The sequence below is a fragment of the Triturus cristatus genome, chromosome 2_2 (assembly GCF_964204655.1).
Source record: "Triturus cristatus chromosome 2_2, aTriCri1.1, whole genome shotgun sequence".
Taxonomy (NCBI): Eukaryota; Metazoa; Chordata; class Amphibia; order Caudata; family Salamandridae; genus Triturus; species Triturus cristatus.
Window position 1 is genome coordinate 858,907,406 of NC_140582.1, and position 25,699 is coordinate 858,933,104.

Below are 25,699 nucleotides of genomic sequence, written 5' to 3' on the forward strand. Positions count from 1 at the left end.
TAGGCCCGTATTGCAGGTTGTGCTTCCCAATGCTCAATGTAAAAGTATAATATTGTGGAAATGTCTAGCCACAAACAAACTTTGTCCACCCGGCCACCAACGCCATCTTCAATCCTGTTAGAGACTGTTCACATCAATTTTTCATCCATTTGAGGTGTGACCTCAGGGCCATCACCCAGTGCTGCAGCAAGCTTGGTGGCTGACGTTATTTGAGCTTTGTGTTGTGCCTCAGATTCTGAGCCCGAGGGGGTGGAGGCTGACAAATGTTGCTACACATCTTTCACCGCCTTGGCCCTCTCCACCGCTGCCTGTTTCTTGGTGGGACTCTGCGTCTTCGTTGTGTTTGCCATGGAGGAGTAGAACTGGTCTCACCCTTCCCACTCAGGGGCCAGACCTTTCCGCTCGAGCCAGGACCATTCTGCCTCCGGAGTTGTCCAGAAATGCGTAGTATGTTGGACTGTAAGAGTGTCAGGGAATTGCATTGTGTATTTTATGACATGTTCCCATAGAGATTTCTTTATTACTACAAGGAAGTAGTACCCGCGCTTCTGGACCTCCAGGGTGTAATAAGGGTTGATATGCACCAGTGTGTTTTCAACCATCGACGAACCCTTTGCCCTTGTCACATGGAGGACATGGTACCTGTCCCTGTAATTGAATAAGTGTGCCACTACCGAGCATGGTGCGGTGCCAGGACGATGTGGCCCTCCCTAAACTGAGCGCTCTCTACACAGAAAAAAAGGTTGATTGCCTACCGTGTAGTGTTGTTCAACAAACCATTCCTCGAAAAAGAGCTCCATGTTGGGGCCTTCCGCCCACTTTGGGATGCCTACTACGTGCACATTATTCTGTCGGAACCGGCCTTCCTGATCTTACAGTCTGCCCCTCAAATGTTCCACCTTGGTCTGCAGGGCTCATAGACGTTGGTCCGATTCCTTCACCGTGGGTCGTAGAACAGCTAGAGATGACACTGTTTCTGTAACTTGCTCTTTCAATTTCTTATATTCCTCTAGGATGATACCCTTGTCTACACTGATTGAATCAAGTTCTGACTCCAGGGTGGATTATATATCCAAAACTACTGCAAACAGTTCTTTGAATTTGCGAGAATGGTCTGTGTGCATAGCCGGCAGAGTTTGTCCGCAGTGTCGCCATCTTCTAGGCGCATACTTGACTCTTGTACACCTCCCCAAGGCGCTTTCAATGTAGGCCTCATCATGGCGATCAAAGCATTTCAGACAAGGGTTGTAAGTATTCCCCTTTGACGCATTGCAGGAGATTGGGGGGTGGGGGGCGGAGGGAGTGGTGGAGATAGGTGAGTTATAGCATTAGACTTTGTTCACCCTGTTCATCAGCTTATATGTCTTTGTCCCACGCAGCGTTGGGCTCGTCGCAGGCAGGGCCCTCCTCCAGGAATTATCTTTCCACACCTGAATTATCGGCCTATGGCCTTGGGAAAAGGCACACACTACCTCGCAGACGGTGTCTCCCACCAAGCCCCAGCCCTGAATTCCCTGGTGCGGGGGTGGGGGGAGAGAAATAGTGTTCGGCAATATCAAAAACACGCCAGGTCCTGTTCAGGAAGACACGTACTCGATGGCCAGACTGTAGTCTTTCGCCGATACAAGAACCGCCAGAGTTGTCAAAATTGTGCACTCAGACCACTTATTCTCTTCTGTAGGGCGACAAATGCACTGGGTGCGTCTGTCCGTTCCCCGCCTGCGGTGTCGGACTGGGTCATGAAGAACATTTATAACATTAGTTTCCAATTACTACATCACTATCAATGCCACTAAATGTAACATGACCTAGCAGTAAGGAAACGATAACTCCAGTTGAAAGAGCCTGAAGAGGTGTTTTAAAAAATTAAAAAAAATTATTTAAAGATTTTTATAGAAAGTCAGGAGATTTGGGATTGTTCATATGTGATTTCCTAGCCCAGGGACTAGAGAGGAGAAGAAAATCCCTCTCTAACTCCAGCCTTCCTCCATCTTAATTTTACTCCCTTTATCTACACAGTGACATTTGATTTAATATAGGAAGCCATTTTACAGTATTTGTGTCAATAATATCTGAAAACAAAAAAGGTGATGCAGAAAACACGAAATGCACTTAAACCAATGCAGAACAATGTATTTTAAAAGTATATCAATGGCATACAGTGTTGGCTGTCTTTGAAGAGATTTTATTTTGGAGTACTACTCCTACTTTGAAAAATACAGTATGTGCATTCTTCATTTCAATGTGAGATGCGTATTAAGTACAGCCTTATCATAGAAAAGTGTTTATCTAAGTAGGTGAATCCATCACTGCCTCAGATATGTTTTCTAATAAATATTCATGTCCAATTTATTAAGGTAAAGAAATCCAAAATAAAACTTGAGAAGACCCCTGAAAAAAATGAACCTGGAAAGAAAAAAAGAAGCCCCACTAAGGAGGATATGAAGCATAAAAATAGCTTAACTGATACCAAAGAAACCTGTGATGTTTTTAAAACTGCCGTGCAGGAACGATTAGCTCCAAAACCTGAGAGTCTAAGCAAAGGTAGTAGTTTACTGTGGGTTGACAAGTACAAGCCGTCGTCTTTGAAGACAGTAATTGGACAGCAAGGGGACCAAAGCTGTGCCAACAAACTGTTACGTTGGCTGAAAAATTGGCATATGAACAATACATCAGATAAAAAACCTGTGGGTGAGTATTAATGTATTTACTTAATTGCTTTGTAAATCATTGGGAGGGTATCTTATAGCCACCTTCAATGTTTCAGAGTTTTTGAATGAAAGACCCATTTGCGGGCACCTTTTTTGAGGACGGTGGGTGTGCATTTAGGTGAATCAGACTCTCTGTTCTGTCATTTCATGTGCACAAGTAGAAGAATAGCTCAGTTTCTCCTTTTAGTGAGGGTAGCCATGTGATCATGGAAATGCTTCAGTGTGGGGTGAATACCTTATTGAAGAGACTTGTCTGAGGGGGCTCTTTGAAGCACAGAAAGCTATATTGACCTTCAGGTGTGGTCCATCAGTAGCCTAAGCACTCTGTGCCATTGCTTCTATTAGTCTTCATTAAGTGCATACTTTAGCAAATCCTGCGCCAAGTGATATTGTAAGATTGTAGCTTCAGTAGAATTTCTGAGCCCCCTCCCTTTCACCCCTCCGAACACATAGCAGATGGAACATATTGTTTCTAATTCAATTCCTTGCTTTAGTGATAGTGACAGGATCTCTTTCAAAGGTTGGATAATATCAGCTTCCATTAAATTCCTTCAAACTCTGGCTGCTTAATAGTGTGGATGCAGGAGTTTCGGATTGGCCAAGAATTGATATTATTGCAAGTATATGGCAAGAAAGCACCAGGAACCTTGTAAGTTAGATTTGGTTGTTCGTCCACAAGGGTGAAGATCTTTGGCCTTGTCCTGAGCTGATGGCTGGTATTTTAGGACTCTTATACAGTTCGGCAAAGGGCAGCTGTTTGTTAAATCAGTCGTAGGGGTATAGCTCAGGAGAAGAGGAAATGCTCTTGAGTTTTTGTGGTGTTAAAGCATCATCTGCTTGAGTTTCTCTTAGGCAGCTAAAGATTTTATACTGTGGTTAATTATTGCCACTGTTGTCTCTTGGTATTATCTGCAGAATTTGAATTAGCAGGTGTTTTCACCTCTTTTCGTTTCATAGTGTACGATGGCCATTGCTAGTGAAATGTTTATTCCCATTTTATTTATCACTTGTCAGTGACTACTGAAACACTGAAAAATATATGTTAGGCAAAGTATTAAATTATGATGTGACGTGGCAGATGAGCTGACCACATAGATCCATCATGGCACCTGGCATCTCTCCTGCACATGGTTGAAATACAACCTTCATTTGGCTTCCTATGTAATATTTCCCAATTTTGATTGTAATCTAAGACCATTGGCAGAGCTGTTGTTTAGCAACAGGTATTTCCAGAGATGTTAGATTCGCCCTTGTGCCACCAGCGTCACTAGAAATGTCCTACTTATATAGGCGAGTCTAGTCAAACATCATTACTACCACTTATTTCCGGGTCAGATTTCAAACCAATTCTTGCTTCAACCTACAGACATATGCACATTGTTTTTACTCTTTTACCAGGATTCCTTTAGTAGCTCAGTTGAGACATGGCTTAAGACGTGTTTCAATAGATCATTCTGTTCTTTTTTCCTTTCATATTCCTTTGTGCACAGTATATGGTACTTCGACCAAAGACTGGCAGTGTTTTGGAACTTTAAGTAATGATTTCAAGGGAATTAGGTGGTGGCACTGCTCACCCTCCTCCCTGATTGGTTAGGAATAGTAAGTACTGGATAGCAGAGCCAGAAAAACCTTCTTTAAAATATTGCTGCACATTTTGCAGATGGTAGTCAAACAATAAATTAATATCTTGGGGTTGTTTAATGGGTTTGATAGACCCTTAGTCAAAATTTGTACATAGTAGTTGAGGGTATCTTCCCTCGGGGGGCCTCTAGGATCCTGTACCACTGCTTAGATGTAGTGTTTACGTGGTGCTTAGCATCCTGCTGTGACAGCCCCAGATAGGACCACATGCTCTCTCTCTTCATTTCAGGTGCATGTCAGAAAGAGAGATATCAAGGTTTCTCAGTAAAAATCAACAGTTTCAATACCACAGTCTATTTTCGGACATTCTCCAAACAAACACTGGACATTGTATTTGACCAATGAAATAGGAAGAAAAATCTGCCCTGGATTCAGTAATGGTGATTTCAGACATTAATTATCCTAATACATCTACCGTCCTATACTGAAATCTCACTGGTACCTTATGTTCGAGGCATATGAGCTGCAGATTGTACACTTAGCATAGATCGCCATCTGGTGTTGGTCCCGGATGTTTGCAGTTTGTTTTTGTTCTTTGGACAGTCTTTGGAAGTCACGAGTTCAATGACTCCTCCTTCGGTCCGTACTGCTCATGGGCTTCGGCTCCATCCTCAGATTGTTTTTTTCCGCCATCGGGCTCGGATGTGATACTTCGTGCTCTGGCTTCGAACTTCTACGGTTCCAGCCTCGATGGCAAATCCTCGTTCTTCGAGTTTCTTCATCATATCTTCATCTCTCGAAGCGGCACTTTTCTCCATTCCGCACATCGGCACCGGCCTTCGGGCCCTCCTCGACTCCGGTCCCGGCCGATGGAAAGGACTCCGTTCAAAAAGTGCCCAAAATGTGGGTCTAAATTTCCCCACACCGACCTCCATCAGGTGTGTAACCTTTGCCTCTCTCCAGAACACGAGGCTAGAGACTGCCCCGCCTGTAAGTCTTTTCAATCAAAAAAGCCCATCCGGGATCGAAGAGCTCGACGCACCATGGCGCACTCATCGACCGCAGCTCCACCGGACATCTTCGGAGACGACACTGGAGCTTCGGGGCAACAACACACCGAGCAGGAGGAAGACGTCGTCCGCGCTTCCGAGGCCGACGACTCCGACGTCGAGGACATCACACCGGCGCAGCGGGTCGTGAGTACTGTACCCCCTCCCACTCCCAAAACCAAAGAGACTCAGGTTACACCCTCGCCTGCAGGCCTGGGTAAAACCAAGCACACAGCTTCTATCACCCTACCTTCGGGCCCGGTGTCGAAGCCTCAGAAGTCTCACGGCAGCTCGGGCTCGAGCCAGCCGACGCCTGGTGCCGACAAACACCGTCCGGCACCGAAGAAAGTGACGCCCAGCTCGACTCCGAAGCCACCGGTGCCGAAGCCTGGACTCTCGGTGCCGACAAAACACAAACACAAATCCCTCGGCACCGACGCTCCGACGCCGAAAACTACTTCGACGCCGAAATTAACCGGAGGTTCCAAAAAGGCATGGCGCAGAGAAACCATCAAAATCCTCGGCTCCGAAAACATCGGCGCCAGCGGACGATTCGGTGCCACTGGACCTCTTTACACCAGATCCTTTGCAAAAGACCTTATTTAAGGATCCAAAGACTGGGCTATTGACTTTAATCACCAAGAAAAGACGTCTTGACACACCGGCTCCTCCTCCACCGCCCAAGCGGAAGGACTCTGCTACTTCTCCTCTCAGAGTGCCCTCCCCACTACCTCCTCCTCCCCCTCCTCCACCCCCTCCCCCTCCCAGGTCTCCGCCACCCTTGCCTCATCATTCGCCGACCCCGTCCCCAGATCCGGATTACGGGGATCCAGATTATGACCCGGCGGACGCCCCAATGGACCCCACTCCACCGGGGACCCCAGACCCATGGGAAGACTACCAAAACCCTGACATACCGGATGTGCCTCAGGACGACCTATACCCATCCAGGCCGTCTACCCCAGAGGACTCCTTAGGGTTTCACCACTTAGTGCAGAGAGCAGCACACTACCATGGGGTGGAAATGCATAGTGAACCAGTGGAAGACGACTTCTTACTGGATACATTTGACATTCAGGATAAGTCCACAGCTATCTTGCCCATGCTTAAAGGTGTCACCAAGCATGCTGCAGAGGTGTTCAAAGACCCTGTCAGGGCCAGGGTATTGAACCCTAGAATAGAAAAAAAGTATAAGGCGGCACCCACAGCCCCTACATACATTAAGGGCCCTGCTCCCTTAGATTCCCTAGTTGTGTCCACAGCTAGAAAGCGAGCTAACTCCCAGTCCTCAGGAGAGGCCCCACCGCCAGATAAGGAATCCAAACTTCTAGACGCGTCTGCCAAACGCACCGCCTCGCAAGCCGCAAACATCTGGCGCAAGGCGAATACACAAGCGCTGCTTGCGCGCTATGACAGAGCACACTACGATGAGCTTGAGGCTCTTATACAGCACCTCCCAGAAAAACACAAACGCAAAGCTCATGACCTGATACAGGAGGGTAAGCTAATTACTAACACCTCCATTAAATGTGCCCTCGATGCAGCCGACACTGCTTCTAGAGCCATAAATACTAGTGTCCTGCTTCGTCGTCATGCCTGGCTCAGGATCTCAGGGTTCAAGCCTGAAGTCCAGGCATCCATACTAAATCACCCCTTTGACCAACAAAATCTCTTGGGGCCAAAGGTAGACGAAGCATTGGAAAAAATGAAAAAGGACACAGACACAGCAAAGTCTAAGGGGGCATTACAATCACAGACCCCTAAACGCTCCTTTCGACGCTCATCCTTTCGTAGCACAGGCAGAGGCTACTCCACCGATAGCGCCTCTACCTCCTACAAATCCCCTCCTCAAAATACCTTTTCGAAGGGCTACCAAAGGGGTGGTTACAGAGGCAACAACAATAAGGGCAGCGGCAAAACTAACACCACCCGTTCTGCCACCCCGCCCGCACAATGACTTCCCTCCGCTCCCCCCAGACCATCCCACTCCGGTCGGGGGCAGACTACAAAACTTTATCCACGTATGGGAATCCATAACATCTACCCCACCCAATATCCCACCAAGGCACCGTCCAATGTCTCAAGAACATTCCACACTGCTCAAACAGGAGGTGCTCTCCCTCCTCCAAAAACACGCTATAGAGCAGGTCTCCGTCAATCAGCAAAATCTAGGGGTCTACTCTCTGTATTTCCTAATACCGAAGAAAGACGGCACCCTGAGGCCCATTCTGGACCTCCGGCCTCTAAATGCATACATACATTCAGACCATTTCCACATGGTCACCCTACAACAAGTCCTCCCGCTCCTCTGTCAGGGAGACTTTCTCACTACCTTGGATCTGAAAGACGCATACTTTCACATTCCAATACACCCTTCTCACAGGAAGTACCTCCGGTTTGTGGTGGACGGTCAACATTACCAGTTCACAGTTCTCCCCTTCGGGGTCACCACCACACCACGGGTGTTTACCAAATGCCTAGCAGTTGTAGCAGCACACCTCAGACGTCAACATATTCACGTCTTCCCTTACTTAGACGACTGGCTCATAAAAGCCGCGTCCTACAACCAATGTGTGCAACATACCAACAGCACCATTCAACTGCTCCACCAGCTAGGTTTCACGGTGAACTACCAAAAGTCCCACCTCCTACCATCCCACACAAAGCAATATCTCGGGGCCACTATAGACACCTCCAAAGGTATTGCCTATCCAAACTCAGACAGAATCGCAAGCATACAAGCCTTGCGCCAAACGTTCCTTCCTCAACACTCTCTTCCAGCAAGAGTGTTTATGAAGCTCATAGGGATGATGGCATCTTGCATCTTCATAGTGCCCCATGCAAGACTCCACATGCGTCCACTCCAAGAGTGCCTAGCACGGCAGTGGAACCAGGCCCAGGGACAGCTGACGGATCTGGTGTTGGTGGACGGCCGCACCCATCACTCTCTGCAGTGGTGGAACACCACAAACCTTTCCAAAGGGCGGCCGTTCCTGGACCCGATTCCTCAGGTGATTCTAACAGCGGACGCATCGCTCTCCGGCTGGGGAGCGCACCTCTTACACCTCACAATGCAAGGTCTATGGACGCCACAGCAAAAGTCGCTCCACATCAACCATCTGGAGCTCTTGGCGATCTTTCTAGCCCTGAAATCTTTTCAAAAACAGATTTCGGCCAAAGCAGTCCTCATTCGCACAGACAATATGACTGCAATGTATTATATCCAAAAACAGGGGGGGGACACACTCTCCCCAGCTCTCCCGCTTAGCCCAGAGCATATGGAGATGGGCAATTCCTCAAAACATCTTTCTCCTGGCACAGCACATTCCAGGCGTACAAAACACCATGGCAGATCTGCTCAGCAGACAAACGCAACAACTACACGAATGGGAACTGCATCCACAAGTACTTCGCCCATTCTTCCACAAGTGGGGGCATCCTCAGATAGACCTCTTCGCCACCCACGAAAACAAAAAATGCCCAAGCTTCGCCGCCAGATACCCACACCCATTGTCCAAAGGCAATGCGATATGGATGAACTGGTCAGGCAAATTTGCATACGCCTTTCCACCTCTCCCGCTAATTCCATTAGTGGTAAGGAAGCTACAACAGCACTCCCTCACACTCATTCTGGTAGCTCCAACATGGGCCAGGCAGCCGTGGTACACCACACTACTACAGCTCTCGGTGGAACCACATCAAAAACTGCACCTGTCCCAATGCCTCCTAACTCAGAACCATGGAGAAATCAGGCACCCGGACCCAGCTCAGCTCAACCTTGCGATCTGGCTCCTGAAATCTTAGAATTTGGGTACCTTAACCTTCCCCCTGATTGCATGAACATTATCAAGGAAGCCAGACGTCCTACCACTCGAGCATACTATGCCGCAAAGTGGAAGAGATTTGTGGTTTACTGCCGTAACAATACAATCAACCCTTTAGATGCATCCATACAGCACATCATATGCTATCTGCTCCATCTTCACAGGTGTAACCTGGCATATTCATCCATACGCCTACACCTAGCAGCAATTGCTGCTTATCTACAAAACAGACAGCATTTATCACTGTTCAGAGTGCCCGCTATTAAAGACTTTATGGAAGGCCTTAAACGAGTAATTCCTCCCAGGGCACCACCTTCCCCTGTATGGAATCTAAATGTAGTTCTTACAAGGCTAATAGGTCCGCCTTTCGAACCAGTGCATAAATGTGAGCTACAGTTCCTCACCTGGAAAACAGCTTTCCTCATAGCTATCACTTCCCTTAGAAGGGTTGGTGAAATACAAGCGTTCACTATACAGGAACCCTTCTTACAAATACATCACAGTAAAGTGATACTTCGTACAAATCCAAAGTTTCTACCCAAGGTCATTTCCCCCTTCCATCTCAATCAATCGGTGGAATTACCTGTCTTTTTCTCGCAAGATCAATCTGTTGCAGAAAGGGCTCTACACACACTTGATGTTAAGAGGGCCTTACTGTACTACATACAGAGAACACAACCTTTCAGGAAAACTAAACAATTATTTGTTTCCTTCTCTCCACCACATAAAGGCAACCCCATCTCTAAATCAGGGATAGCTAGGTGGATTGTAAAGTGCATACAAATGTGCTATCAAAAGGCAAAAAGAACATTATCTGTTCCACCTAAAGCCCACTCTACTAGAAAGTTAGGGGCTTCTATGGCTTTTCTAGGGAACATACCCTTAGATGACATCTGCAAAGCAGCCACATGGTCAACACCGCACACCTTCACAAAACATTACTGTGTAGACGTGCATTCGAAGCAACAAGCTAGTGTGGGCCAGGCTGTACTAAAGACACTTTTTCAAACCGCTGCAACGGATACCGGTGGTCGCCGCTAAGGTTGGGTACTGCTATATAATCTATGCTAAGTGTACAATCTGCAGCTCATATGCCTCGAACGGAATATGCTACTTACCAGTATGCATCTGTTCGTGGCATGTAGAGCTGCAGAGTTGTACATGCCCACCCGCCTCCCCGGCTACCTGTATCCGTTCCAGTCCATCTTATGTAGATACAACACACATGGGTTTCTCACTGTTATTACTACGCTCCATCATTTCCCTGTTGGCGAAAAACAATCTGAGGATGGAGCCGAAGCCCATGCGCAGTACGGACCGAAGGAGGAGTCACCGAACTCGTGACTTCCAAAGACTGTCCAAAGAACAAAAACAAACTGCAAACATCCGGGCCCAACACCAGATGACGATCTATGCTAAGTGTACAACTCTGCAGCTCTACATGCCAAGAACAGATGCATACTGGTAAGTAGCATATTCCTTATTTCTCAATCTCCCCTTTATCCTATTTCAGTCTATAAATATTCAGTTATGAGAGCAATTTTGAACAATCACACGTCTTTTTCTTTTTTTTTTTTATGCCACAAGAAATATTTTTGTCACTACATTGGATTACGGTACATTTTCCTGACCACACTTCTCATTGTTCATTCTGGAATATCAGTCAAGGACCATCTATGATTTAGTATGCCGGTACCCATATATGTAGTATTTAACTGTTTAAGAACAAAATGCTCCTTTTTTTTTTTTTTTACACAGCTGTGCTTAGAATTTTGCAGATGGCTATCTCCACAATGTAATGGCCCAAAGAATATGGCCCAATTGTTCACAAGTGTCTCTAGAAGAATTCCTGGGGAGGTCATATCTCTCTTGATACCGAAAATCAGTGGTAGGGATAATGTTAGTGCAAACTCTGCCAGAAGTCTACACATATTCCATTGGCCCTAAAAGGTGCAAAGTCAAGGCGAAAGCAGCCACACCAGTGCTCTCCAAAACCAAGAAACTTAGAAATCATAGTCTGTCTATCCTTGAATGCGCACTGAAGTACACAAAGTATCTTTAATCACAATCTTCTTTTATTCTTGCATTTAGTTCTTCTCCAGGCATTCCAAGCCAGTGCATGTTTCATCCAGTCGCATCACCAGGACTTCATCAGGGCTGGAAAACACATAAATAAAGTGCCCCGTTTACGAAACTCAAATATATAACAGACATCAAATCAGGGGGAAGACCCCCACCATGTGAAAAGACAAAGAATAATTCATATGCGTACACAAGTAAGCCGAGCCAAGGGATTGTAATTACAGAAGCACCAGGCATGATCAACTGCCCAATGTAGCGCTAATGTCCATTCCAACTAAATAGCCTATAAATTAAGATAAAAAATAGGAGATGTTAATTAGCATCATACTCATGCATGCATATACAGTTAATGTGACTATTTACATAGCATATGTATTAATCCACATTTGAAAACCCAGTGAGGCAAGACATGAGAAGTGAGTCACCTAAGTGTACTAGTGTTATCAAGTCTGAACGAGACCCCACTTTGAAATCAATAAAATGCTATCTTACGTCACAATATCGGTCAAGCAAGAAATACTTCTCACTCTGTAAAGAGAACATGTACAGGAAGCCCCTTTAAAGCTATTCAATATTCTTAGTGAACAAATCGACTTAGCAAGTAATAATGAAAAGTTATTGCCCTTTCAAAATCCATATTGCCAAACAACCACCAAGTGTGAGAGCCATTAAAAACAATTCAACTTGTGTTAACATTAACCACCAACCTGTCCCTTAATGAAACACAGAAAGAGACCTCAATACTGAACAAATCCAATTTTAGTTTGCTCCCTACTAACATATGGGTTATAGAACAAACTGTGAGGGAGCAAGAGTCACCTTAGATGTGCCATAGTAATATCCCACTGATGAACAAACTCACTCATCTCTTAATGCTAGGCCGATAGACCAGAATTCAATAACAATTAACACATTTTAGTTGCATAGGACAAGCTAGGTTTTGCTCCTGGTGTGACCTGCCAGCTCGGTGGTGGCTGTGTGTAGGAAAGTGCCCCTTTATGCATGGTTACCCCCCATTTTTGCTTGACATCTGATGCAACCTGACTTGATGTGCCCTAGGTCCCTGCCAATTCAGATTCCCAGGGCCTTTGTTCTTTCGGAAGGACCTGTACCTTTGTATCCACAATTGGCACATCTCTGGCCACACGTTAGCCCCTTGTAAAAGGTACTATGGGTACCCAGGGCATTGTGACCAGGGAAGGCCTCTAAGGGCTGCAGCACCTATTGTGCCACCCTTAGAGGCCCTGTAACTTAACTCCCACACAGTGCCCTTGCAGGCTGCATGTTTTGGTGCAGAGAAAAGTAAAGTCGCAATGGCACACATGTGTCATGCCTGCAACCCACTGCCTGAGGCCTAGGTAAGTCACCCCTCTAGCAGGGTGCACTAGCTCCGATGTGAGGGTACAGTGGCATGAGCCCTGTACCCCTGCTGTGTTGAAGACCATTCTTAGACATTGTAAGTGTACTAAAGTCATAAAGAGTATAGGGTCTAGTAGTTGATCATTACAAACTCCACAGCTCCATAATGGCTTTACTAAAAACTGGGAAGTTTAGTAGTAAACTTCTCAGCACATTAAACCCACACTGATGCCAGTGTTGGATTTAATGTAAAATGAACTCAGAGGGCATTATAGAGATGCCCCCCGAAAATCGACCAGCCCTGGTGCGGTTCCTGAATGGCTGCCTGCCATTTGCCACCACCAGGCAGGTTTTTGGCCCCTTGTGTAGAGAGCCTCCGCTCTATGGGTTCAGAAACAAAGCCCATCCAAGGCAGAGGTGTCATGCCCCATCCCCCGGGGTGGCCTGGGTCCACGAAAGGGGAAGCTTCAAATGCCTGCCACCTTTGGAAGCTGTCCCTGCCTTTTGCTCCCTCCAGCAACTGGCTCACACTGGTTCTGCCCCCACTTTGGGTGGGAAAAACAGCCGTAAAACCAAAGCTACGAAGAGAGGTTTGCCAACCCCACCTCTCATGTGGGGGAGGTGAAGTGAAGCACACATCGCAGTCCCCTCCATCTTCAAGTTGAGGGGACTCGGGCAATTAGGAAGAGGCTCATGCCCCCCTCCCACTGGTTGGCATAATAGGTGGTGTACCCAACCCAATGAAGCGACTCATTGGTCCTGACCAGCACACACCCTTAACCCCTTATATCTAGTATTTAGGGGCAACCCAGAACCTTGCCTCCTCAGATTCGAGGAAGAAGGACCGAAGAGCCGTGCTGACCCAGGAAGAAGACGACACCAACTACTTTGACCCCAGCCCTACCTGCCTGTTCGGTCTACAACCTGCCTACCGCAAGAACTCCGGTGGGTCCAGCAGCTAGCAAAATCAAGAGTACCTACCCTTACAGACTCTGTCTCTCGTGAGCACCAGATTGGCTCAGGCAAAGACTCGCCACAGAATCCTTATTCCGGCGAATCCACAGCACTCTGCACCCGACGCCCACACCTTGAGGTCGATTGGCCAAACACCACAAGGTGGTCTCCCCAGCGATCCTGACGTGGGACCTGGTGATCCCCAACCTCCCTCAAGCTTCGAGACGACGCCTACAGTGCAGCCCCAACCTGAAGGGTCCCCCCAACCGCGACTGGAGCTGGTAAAAAAAACCCGTCGCCTGAAGACACCCCTGCACCTGACGCCCCACGGCCGTGGGTGACCCCACCGACGGTGTCTAGTCATTTCCTTGAACCGTCTTGCATTTGAGAGTATATTTTACTTACCTGTGCCAAGTCCTTCTTGGTTCTAAAATAAAACATACGTATACCTTTTTTCATACTTGCCTAATTGGTCTAGATTCTGGCTCTGAGTGTGTGTAATCAATCCTTGATTGAGTGAACACAATAAATGTTTAACACACCCTCTGGATAAGTCTTAACTGCTTGCCCACACTACCATAAAGAGAGCTGTTAGTACTTTCCTAATTTAGCCTCTGTTATACCTCTGGGGACTCCCTGGACTCTGTGCACCCTATGCTTTTCTTTGTATAGTATATACAGAGCCAGCTTCGTACACCGTTGCAGAATCCCTGGGTACACAAAATGTCATCCCATCAGCAGAGAGCTTTGTGGTACAGGCGCCTTCCTCTAAGCAGAACCCTAATTCGAACCCCAATTAGTTTTCCACCCCTCTTAATAGGCAGTCGAAGAAAACTGATGCCATGGAAAAGGTCTTTTCTTTAGGGAGTCTTACCCTTCAACCACAGACGGAGCTTGCCTTCTACTCTGTTATTTCCCCTCATTTTGGAAGATGGCATAAAATGGTAATTTTGAATCTCCTTGATCACTTTTGTGACCATTTTGCAGAAGTTGTGTTCGATGAGCAGGGTGTGATGAAACAAACCTGCACTCTAGCTGTGACACAGCTGATTCAGTGGCATGTCCATGGATTCCTCCTCCATTGCTATCGTCTGCCTTACTTGTTGTGTTCTACTGGGTTCTCAAGAGATGTTCGAGTAAACCTTATTTGTGCCCTACAATGGCACTCCTCTATTTATCTATAAGCCAGTTCTGCCCCTGGAGAACTTCTGGCAAGGGTGGACCGCAGTCTCATTCATGGGACTGGCTTACCCTACATGCCAGTTTAGCAGGTTCACCAGGAGTACTGTTTGTTAGGGGATCCTCCCAAGGCATGTTCTTTTGGTGACCTCTTTGGAGCTACAAAAGTTAGTAGCAGGCAACTTTGTCCCCTTCTTCCCTGTTATATCCTGCAAATCTGTCTTAATCTGCCCTTGAGGGAGCACGTGGTCTGGCGGGGGTTGTTGTCCCATCACTTGACAAGTTAGCAGTCCAACACAATAGACCATTAGGTCCTGCAAATTTTCGAGCAGGGCTTTACCCTTCCCTTCAGGACTTCCCCTGCCCACGCCTCTGTTCCTTCAGTCACCTCAGGGTTCTGTGCTCGCCTTCTACTCCTAGAAGTTTTTGCTCTTTGGAGTCAGGGTGCGGTGGAGTTCGTTCCAGAGAAAAACACAGACAGTAATGTTATTCTCATTATCATTCTGGACCTTCACATTCTGAATGCATTCCTTCACAAGAAGTTCAAGGTGCTGTCTCTGTTACAGATTTTCTTAAGTCTGGCGCTGAAAGATTAGATGGTGTCCCTTGATTTACAGGACACGTGGTTCCATTTACCAAGCCTGCAATCGCACAGGAGATACGCACCCTTTGCAGTAGGTTCCACCTACTACTTGTTGATTGTCCTGCTGTTTAGTTTTTCAGTGGTTGCAGCACATCTTTGGAGGTCAAGAATCTCTGTATTTTTGAACCTCGATGTCTTGCTTCCAAAGGCAGGGTCACTGCAGCTAGTGTCACCATCTGAAGGACACGATAAAACCTGCGTTTTTTATCTGCCATTTTCCATAGACCTCCTTAAGTCATACCTCTTTTGAAAAAAGCTCTTCTACCAGCCCTTACAGTTTAGTGCCTGCTTAGCCTACTAGCCGCAAGTGTATTGCTGTTTCCAGACACTGGCACATATGTGCACTTCAGTGGTGCCTCTGCTTACAGCTTGCCCTGTAGAGTCTTCATGGACAATATCGGAATTACTCCACAGGCGACTGAGCCTTCGGTGTTGACATGTGAACCACTGCCTTCATACAGAGAGTCTTTCAGCCCTCCAGCTCCACCATCTAATGGTGGTAATGTTGCAGGGATTCTGCTTTTGCACAGAACTATGCGTAGGAGACCAGGACCTCAGAGAATTGTGGTGTACCAGAAAACTCCCCTCAGAACCCAGAACCCTTTATCCGACTAGCTTAGTATCCCATTCGTTAACCTAGATCTAGCTAGGTGGTCCCAATGTATAGACAAACCAGAACAAGCGACTTAGATATTACTCAGGAGTGGTGGGAATCCGAAATACCTGTTCGTACTTATTTATTAGTCCACAACGAAATAATACAGACACGGTAAAGTTTAAAGAGTTTATTTTATAAACCTCGCGTCCTAAGATGCAGTACTTTGGCTAACACTAGCAGACTAACAGTACAGATCAGAATCATGAGCATCATTACAATACCATATAGAATGAAAGGAGCAATCATACTATTAATGACAGTGGTATACGGCCACACTCCTTTCACTATAATCTAATACATTATTATTATTAGACTATTAGAAGGTCTCTTAGGCTAACAGGGGGGACCCCATACCGTATAGATCAGCTTAGTAGAATCACATCAAAGGATCAGCTCTCACAGCATGCATCAGCTCTTCTTGTTCGAATGAATGTAAAACCAAACTGTTCTGCAATATTAAAGACGCTTGTCCTTCAAATATTGGCAGCTGTATGCATGATATGTCTAACAAGTGGTACGATCAATCTAAATAGAACACTCTGTACCTTCTAGTGACCCAGACGCGTTCTTTGCATGATGTACAGACCAAGGGCACATTTCACGGTAAAGAATGTGCAACAACAGTTCGTTATCCTGTAAGGCAAAGTCGAGTCAGCATTTCTAAAATGAATAACACATAACAACAGTGTTGTGTGCAGCGCAGCAGAAACGACAAGCTTGCTTGTTAACCATGATCTCGGTTATGCTAACTGAGTGTTGTAAATAGGGCGTGGCTTAGTCCATCTCACACCCCCCCCCCCCCCCCCCCCCCCCCATGATCGGAGCACTTAACCAATAGGGATACATTTATCAAGAACGTAGAGTTCAAGTGATTTAGAGCAGAACCAAGGGCATATAAGGTAAGTGTAAAGTCCGAGAATAAAAAAAGTTCGTTTAGAAAATGAAAAATGATGTGCTAAAAAATAAGCAAACTTTTCGTAGAAAATTAACCATTCTGGATGCAAGCAGTAGTGACAATGTCAATCAATCAATCCATGAAGGTATATGCACCATAAGTTGCGACTGCTTCAAGAGGAAATCATTGGAGCGGTCTGCAAAAGTATCTGCCATCCAGTTGAGCAAAGGAAAGGAACACACATGTTCATCAATTATCGGAGCATCCACCACCATAATAGGACAACTGTCAGTCTCCTCGATATAACTCCTTTCAAGGAATTCAATAGCTGCCTCTCCGATATCCCAGTTTCCAAGGACTCCGTGTGCAGCACCCAAAGCCATAAGCCCGACACCAGAACAGTTGAATTCATGAGCCACTAAGGGACACATTAGTTCATCAAAATCCGGGTCAGGTGACGCCAAGTTTGACAGGCACAAGTCCAGAGCCCATTGAAAGGGACAATCTAGGCAATGAAAAACAGGTTGCACACACGTAAAAAAGGGAAACCGGAAAGACAATCCATACTTGACGCTTAATACGGCCAGTGGTAAGGTGCCGTAGAAATCAAGCATCCGGCTACGAAGATGGAGCAAGCGCAGCATTCTGTATTGCAACTCCCGGTGTGCAGCCATATCGAAGTGCGCAAATCAGCAAGAGGATCCCAGCCACCAAAGCGAGGAGCAAGGGGAACCCTCCGAAGACACTTGAAAAAATAGAATGTAAAAATGCGGGGATCACACCAAAAACAGTCTGGAAAGATGTCATGAGACCGGAGCCCACAATTTTAAAAAAATGAACAAGGCCAGTCGTAGACGAAGCATTAAAGATAGTTTGAATCAAGGTTCCAAAATTGAGGGGGAGGTCGGTATTTAAAAGTGCTTGTACCTCAGTGCGTGTGTTCGCAACATTAAGAAGAAATGTTTCACGGAACGAAGTCAATGCAACCTCTTTTTTAGACAAAAGAGCCCTTATTCTGCTCATCCTATTGAACTCTGCGTTCAAGGTTGGAATCGCTGGCCAGATGGATATATCCAGTCGGCCTTGCGGGGGCGGGAAAAGGACGTTATTACAGGAAACTACTTTTTGTGAAACAGTTACAATGTAAGGAATACCCACTAGCATCCCACAGCAAGCTTCACTATTTAAAAGCAAATAACTGCCGTTGGCAAGCAGCTTAAAAGAAGTTATAACTGGCATTGGAATTCCCTTTAGGACACAAGCTAAATTAGGAGCGTGTATATTGCAAGCGCCATGTAATTGTATATGTCTGCAAACAACAGAGTGATCAGGAGCGGAAATGCATTCTTCACCTTTTAAGTAAACTTCCTTGCCATCCCTCACGCATCTGTAAGTGAACGGAAGTGACCAAACTTCATGCAGAAATGCATCACCAAGTTGTTCATATCTGCCGATAGCATAGTGTTTCATGCACAAACTAAACTTGAACAAACTGAACGGTAAAGTTACTAATCCGTGAACTAACCACACGGCTGAATTTAACTCGGCTACAGAAAAAGGTAAAGGTTCTCATTTTTCAATGTGCAGCAATGCATATGTTGCATCTTTCATGGACATGAACTGCTGTTTTTCAGTCAAATTAAATGGCAGGAACAATGATGAAATATTCATGTAATCCCAAGGGACTTTCCCTGCTTTTAACGTTTGCAATGTCCATGCAAACTGCATAATTGAACGCAACTGATTTTGACCATGATACAACACAGATACATCATCTTGCACAATGTCTACGACAGAAGAAACAATATTATCTAATGTATAAATTCTAGAAGACAACGTATTAATACTATTATCTATCACAGCCAATACTTTTTCCATATTGGCCTGGTCAATAGCACGTAATCTAGAAGCCGCTTCAATATGCGACAATTTCCAGATCTCATTGTAAATAGCATAAGCCCATCGTTTAGACCTGCCCTCTGCAGGACCCTTAATAAAATCATTAAAATCTATTTTGTCATTGAAGCGTGATAAATGAAGCTTAACTGAAGTCAACGTGGAATGTTGCAGCCATGACTGACATAATTTACCTACAGAGTAGGTAGTCACTGTGTGTGAGGATGTAAAACGAGGGTCAACCCTAAGTTGTGTATATCCTGGAGCCAAATCCAGAAACCGACGTTGACAGGAATCTGAGCTTGTTTGCCATATCAACCAACCCTCAGGATTCAATGTAGAAATATTGAAGGTGCCATTGGAAACAAGCGACTGCAACATAGTAAGGGACAGATCTGAGTGATTTTCCCAACCCGGATAAGCACCCAGATCAGGGATCGAGGGGGAAATTAATTTTTTAGATATAGCCAATCCAAAACAGGTGGTCTGAAAAATAGATGAATTTAAAAATAAAATATGGTTTGGGATAAGACAGGCACGATGCAAAGCTTCTGTTCCCTGTACCATGGTTTAGTTCCCCAAACCGATTTGAGATCGACAGTAGCTTTCCATACGTCATAACCTCCAATAGCCAATTCCTCCATAAAGGATTTGGAATATAATAATTTTGTGTGTGTCAGTCTGATCTTAGAAGTGGGTTCTACCGCTACTTTAAAATAAAAAGACTCAGGGTTAGACACACTAAAATCCGAAAAGTATGTGAATTTTTTCAATAACGTGGCAGAGCTGCCGGGCATAGGGACAGGACAATGTTCCCATTGTGTGAAATTAACAAAATTTCTAAATGTATTTGCTCTGTATAGGAAATGTGTGCCATAATGTTGAAAACAAAACTGCTCATCATAGTTTGCAGCATTTAAATACAGGTCTTCAGCATCAAATGCAGCATAATATTTCAAATCAGAAAACCGTGCTTCTATTGCTTGTACATCCCAATCATCTGAGCGGATGTTTTGTTTAACTATATCACCCATAGAAACACGAAAAACAGTTGGCACATTAATAACTTCGGTGGGACCATGAATTTGAAAGTTCACCGCATCCCAAGCAATCCCATCACGTACAGGCCAGGCGGTGATGTTCACAAACGTCTGGTCTCTTTTCATGATGTGCGATGAGGAATGGGGGGCCAAAGTTCCATCAATTAATTGAATTGTAGAACGCTCATTCAGGTAGTGTCCGTTGATAAGTCTAAAAAACACTACCACAAAACCAATTGTCATGAATAAAAAAATACAAATCAGCACCAACCAGATATAAGTCCAAGGTGCAACCAAAAAATGTCTCTTGAACCAGGCAAAAAATATAGAGATTTTGGAAGGGACAGTGGAAGTCAATGATTCAGTTTCAAAGGAAGAATGTGACTGGATAAGTGTTGTTGTATTTAATAGGGGCAAAGCGACTTCTGTAGGATAAGCATACTCAGGATCAGCGGGCACACCACCAGCATTAGGTGGTGGATCAGTTACTGTATTCATCTCAACGGAAACTTCAGGCACGATGACAGAGGGTGGCAACACAACAGAGTTTCTTAGCATTGAAGGGCAGGAAACCGAAGGTGTCATACTATGGAGAATCGGCCACCCTGTGTAGCTTGACATTTTCAATTGAAATGTACCTTTTTTCCTTGCGACCAGGAAGCGGTGGTAAAACAACTGTACGTGTACCCAATACTCCAAGCACCAGGACTGGTGCACGATAAGAGGGGCCAAACTCCTTCTTGTTCTCCACCTTCTCACGGACCAGATCACCAACTCGAGGCAGCCAGCCGACCACCGGAATCAGGAGCGCTTCTTCAGATGTAGAGGGCACGTGTTCCTGTGTTCCTTAGCTAGAGTGTCTCTTGCTTCTTGTAGATTCTGTAACACAGCACAGTGGTCATCGAGGTCAAAAGGCGCGGCAGCTGCCGCCATGTCTAGACCATCAAGGTCTGGAACAAACATTCTCACTCCAAAGAGCATCATGTACGGGGTCCGCCCACCCAGAGACCTTCTAGGGAGATTATTAAGTGCACGTTGGACGTCATACAAGTGGGCAAGCCAGTTCCGGCCTGTACCTAACACCTTGGCTGTCAACGATTGCTTTAGGTCACGGTTCATCCGTTCCACAACACTATTGCCCTCAGGCCGGTATGGAGACGAAAATTTGACTTGGACCCCAAACTTCTCATAGCCTCTTTGTAAGCCTTAGAGGCGAACGCCGGGCCCTGATCAGAGTGAAGGGTACCACACGCAAAACTCCCTATAAAGACCCGCAATGCTTTGATGACAGTCCTGGCATCAGCACTCCTTTGTGGCCACACCCACAGAAAACGTGTGCACGAATCTACTGCAACCAAGATGTACTTGTACGCAGTATCAGAGGTAAAAGGACCGCAGTGATCTAAATAAACACACACTAGTGGTTGATTAGATATATGCAGCTGCGTTGGAGGTGGACGCGCAACAGAAGAAGGTTTGATCTGCTGGCAAATGTCACAATTAAGTACATAAGCCCGCGCTTGTTTATACAAACCGTACCACCAATAACGTTGCTGCAAAAGAGAGACAGTTGCTGACACTCCAGCATGCGCAGACGCAACACCCTCGTGGGCAGCTGTTATCAAATTTGGTCTGCAGTCCGCGTTGGGAATCAATCTATCACCAACGTCGTTAATCCTCACTAATGGGACGTTATCAGGACTTAAGTGATAATGGTATCGAGAAGGAAAACCTCTAGGGAAGTTTGTCCCTGTCTCAGATGCAGCTATAGCTGCTAAGATGTCTGCATCTATCTTAGATTTTGATCTTGTAACTGCTGCTACTAAATATGTCGCCACTGCTGTTTTAGCTGCCTCGTCAGCCAAACTGTTACCGACAGCATGGACACCAACTCGTTGGTGACCAAGAGTGTGAATTACATCCACAAGCGGCAGACTCCCTTTGAGTTCTGACACTCGAGCCCAAATTGTTTTATACTTTACTGAGCAACCTTTGGAGTCACGAAAACCATTCATAATCCAAAAAAGTATATTGTCATTGTAAGATTGAACACAATAATAAGAGTCACTCACTATAAGAGTAGTGACTCTGTGATCAGCAAACTCGAGTGCAAGCACCAGAGCACGTAGCTCCGCCAGTTGCGCGGTACAATCACCCAATGACTGCGTATGCACTGCATCAGATTTGAACTCTCCATTCACGAAAGTACCGACTACAATTGCGCAAGCCGCTGAATAAGCGTGCCTTGATTCAGTTGCGGGTTGCGCCGACCCGTCAGTGTATATGACACAATGGTATTCCTCTATGGGGCGCAATGACTGTGGAGCTGGATGAACAAATTCATACTCCAAACTCTCTTGAGTCTGCAACGCCGCGTCAAAGATGTATTCGACGTCTGGCGAAGCCAAGGAGGTTGCCCATTGTATCCACCGTGGATGCAAAGCCTTAGAATTTGGTACACTAGCTTTAGTGACTGCTTCAAGAGCAGGAAACGGTGTTACCACCAGCATGCGTTTTCCTTGTGATAGCGCTCGTTCTTTCAGGATCGCCATCTGAACTGCTGTCAAGACTTTTTCAACAGTGGAAAATCGCAGCTCAGCCGAAGTGTACAGATGAGATTTGTAAGCAATGGGGACTGTGTCACCCTCATTGAACGTTAAGTACGTGAAACCTTCCGCGCCTGGAACAATTCTAATGACCAGGTTGGTGTGGTTGTCACGAGTTTTTAGATATTTAGCTGTAAGAAGATCAGTTTGCAAAGTATATAATGCCAACGAGTGCTCTGGCAGCCAGCAAGATCTGGTATAAGTTGGTTGTATCAAGGCATAAAGTGTCTTGATACGCTGGGCATAATCAGGAATGTAGGATCGACCGAAATTCAGAAAACCCAGCAAGGATTGTAGTTTTTTCAGTGTCGTAGGGATACGAAGGTTTGCGCATTTCTCAAGGAACTGCGGTGCCAAGCCTCGACCTTCATTATTGAGTTCGTACCCCAAGAACAACACTGTAAATTCAGCAATGTGCGACTTCTTAAAGTTAAACTTGTAACCAAAGTCTGCATACATAGTTACTATGTTATCCACACGAGCAAGATGTGGAAGCAACTCGTCGTCTGTCAGATAGATGTCATCGACATACGAGTATGCTTCCGGGTCTACCATCTCTAAGATAGAGACCACGCGAGTGGCAAAAACTCCAGGGCTGTTTTTATAGCCCATCGGGAGTCTCTTGAACAATTTTTGTTTGCCACCCGAGGTAAATGCTGTCCACTCATAACTAAGAGGGGCCAGATTATGGCAATAAAATCCATTGGATAAGTCGAGCGTAGTTTTGAAACGTTTTCTCTCAAGACTATCTACGAGAGCCGAACTATGAGTATTCTGTACCGCACACGTCCGGCAATGTGAGTTTAAATGCCGGTAGTCCAAAACTAGGCGGTACGATCCGTCAGGCTTCGTTACAGTGAAAAGAAGGATTATTCATGGGCGACACACATGTCTCAATTACTCCTTGATATTCCAATTGTTCAAGGATTGACGCGACGTGAGGTCTAGCCTCGCGACGCATGGGATATTGGGGTTGAGGCTGGGGATCTGATCGCAATGGAATCTTGTGATTGGGAGAGCATTTATCCCAGCCAACTTGATTACGATATAACGCAGGCGCAAGCACCTGCACCCACTCCCCGGTCAACCTAGTAGACTCCTCCGTGGGCACTGCGTGCCCAAAGGAAGGAAGTATAACTTCCTCTCCCCTAGGGGCGACTAAAATGAAAGCCGGAGGCCAATCTTTCTCCGCCAAAAGAATATCATATGTGGTGGTAAGATTATCCCAAAAAACCCCTTTAATTTTGCGTTGTATGTCACCCTCAATATTAAGGACTATTTCAAATAATCTTTCCGGGGGGGCTACGCGAGTATCAGCAGTTTCAACTGTCACATATATGTCAGTTGCTGTCGCCTCCAGAAATGGACGCAATGCTTCCCGCACTACTGTACCTTCCGCCGCGCTGTCTAGCAGCGTTAGTGCCCATGTCAGGTTCCGAAGCTGTGTCCTGACCATCTGAGGCATATCTCGCTGAGATAGCAGCAACTTTCTTTTTCTGAAACGGTGGACGTGGTCTAGCAGCGTCTTCCTGCTTGCCTTTACCGTCAGTCTGGCGGGGCTGGTCTCGACTTTGATTGCTCCGTCCTCTTCCACGCTCTCCACCACCAGAATGCAATGTCGATGTTTCCTGTGAAGAACGAGGAGAGCGTTGTTCAGAAACCTGAAACCTATCAGGTGACTTAATACGAGTACGATCGCGCAAATCATAAGTGCGTTCACTATACGACTGTACGGGTGAGGCAGGACGAGAAACCTGTTTCTGTTGCTGCTTCTCTTGTTGTTTGGCTCGCCAACTTTGTTTAGGAAAGTTGGGCTTTTCGTCTTTTGTAGACGAACTCACCTTAGTTTGTTGTACTACATCAGGAATTTTGATGGTGGGTTTTACACCTAAGGCACTACGTCCAACCAGGTACTCCTAGGTGGTTTTCCAAGTGCCCTCACACACCCTTGCGGGTGCAGAGCATCATCATCGGGCGTTGCTCCTCGTGGGGGTGGCGCTGCAGTCCCTCACGGGCCCTTCAAGAGGGCTCTCTTTCGGAGATCTTTTAATTGGAGTAGCCGTAGTTGTGCGTGCGGGTGTGTGGGGATGGTGGGTGATGTGGTGAGGCTAAAAAGACCTGTAGGAACCCCAAGTAGTTTATTGATGAGTCCTACGGGTCTGGTTAAAATCTAACGGGGAGTGGTGCCTGAATAGTACTCAGGAAAAGTAGGGGGAAGGTAGGTAGTTCTGTTACTCTCGACCCGTATATAGTGAAGTTAGAGTGAGAGTGAGAACGTGTGGTGGGTGGTCAACATGTTTCGCGCTTCCCAACGGTCCCTAACGGATCCGTAGCGCTTTGTCAGGACCATAAGAAAAATGATAATAAAAATAGTAGATATAGGTCAATACGTATCCTATGTATCCATAGTTAAGGGATCCCGTTGTATTCGGCGATCCTGGAGGCACGTAGGTGTTCAGAGCAGAATACCCGGGGCTTAACTGGCGCCCCTCGCCCCAGCTGATCTTTATCCGGTATAGCCTGGACCCAAATTCCTTTGGGTTCGCTCTTAGGGACTCGAATACAACGGGATCCCTTAACTATGGATACATAGGATACGTATTGACCTATATCTACTATTTTTGTTATCATTTTTCTTTTGGTCCTGACGAAGCGCTACGGATCCGTTAGGGACCGTTGGGAAGCGCGAAACATGTTGACCACCCACCACACGTTCTCACTCTCACTCTAACTTCACTATATACGGGTCGAGAGTAACAGAACTACCTACCTTCCCCCTACTTTTCCTGAGTACTATTCAGGCACCACTCCCTGTTAGATTTTAACCAGACCCGTAGGACTCATCAATAAACTACTTGGGGTTCCTACAGGTCTTTTTAGCCTCACCACATCACCCACCATCCCCACACACCCGCACGCACAACTACGGCTACTCCAATTAAAAGATCTCCGAAAGAGAGCCCTCTTGAAGGGCCCGTGAGGGACTGCAGCGCCACCCCCACGAGGAGCAACGCCCGATGATGATGCTTTGCACCCGCAAGGGTGTGTGAGGGCACTTGGAAAACCACCTAGGAGTACCTGGCCTACACCTTAGACATCACCACGAACCTTACCAATCACTATTATCTTCCCAACCCCTCAGGCAGCTCACCACTTTGGTACTGCCAATCATAGGAACTGATACCATTTTGTGTATTAAGCTATCTTAGGAGCGCTGGTACA

General features: G+C 46.1%; 1 protein-coding gene across 1 annotated transcript in view; it reads left to right on the plus strand.

Annotated features, from left to right (window-relative positions):
• RFC1 (replication factor C subunit 1) overlaps positions 1 to 25,699 on the plus strand; it is a 765,282-nt gene that overhangs the window by 457,616 nt on the left and 281,967 nt on the right. The window contains exon 13 of the mRNA XM_085642249.1: positions 2,358 to 2,691. Within this exon, the coding sequence (XP_085498375.1) occupies positions 2,358 to 2,691 (334 nt within the window). The remainder of the gene's footprint in view (positions 1 to 2,357; positions 2,692 to 25,699) is intronic.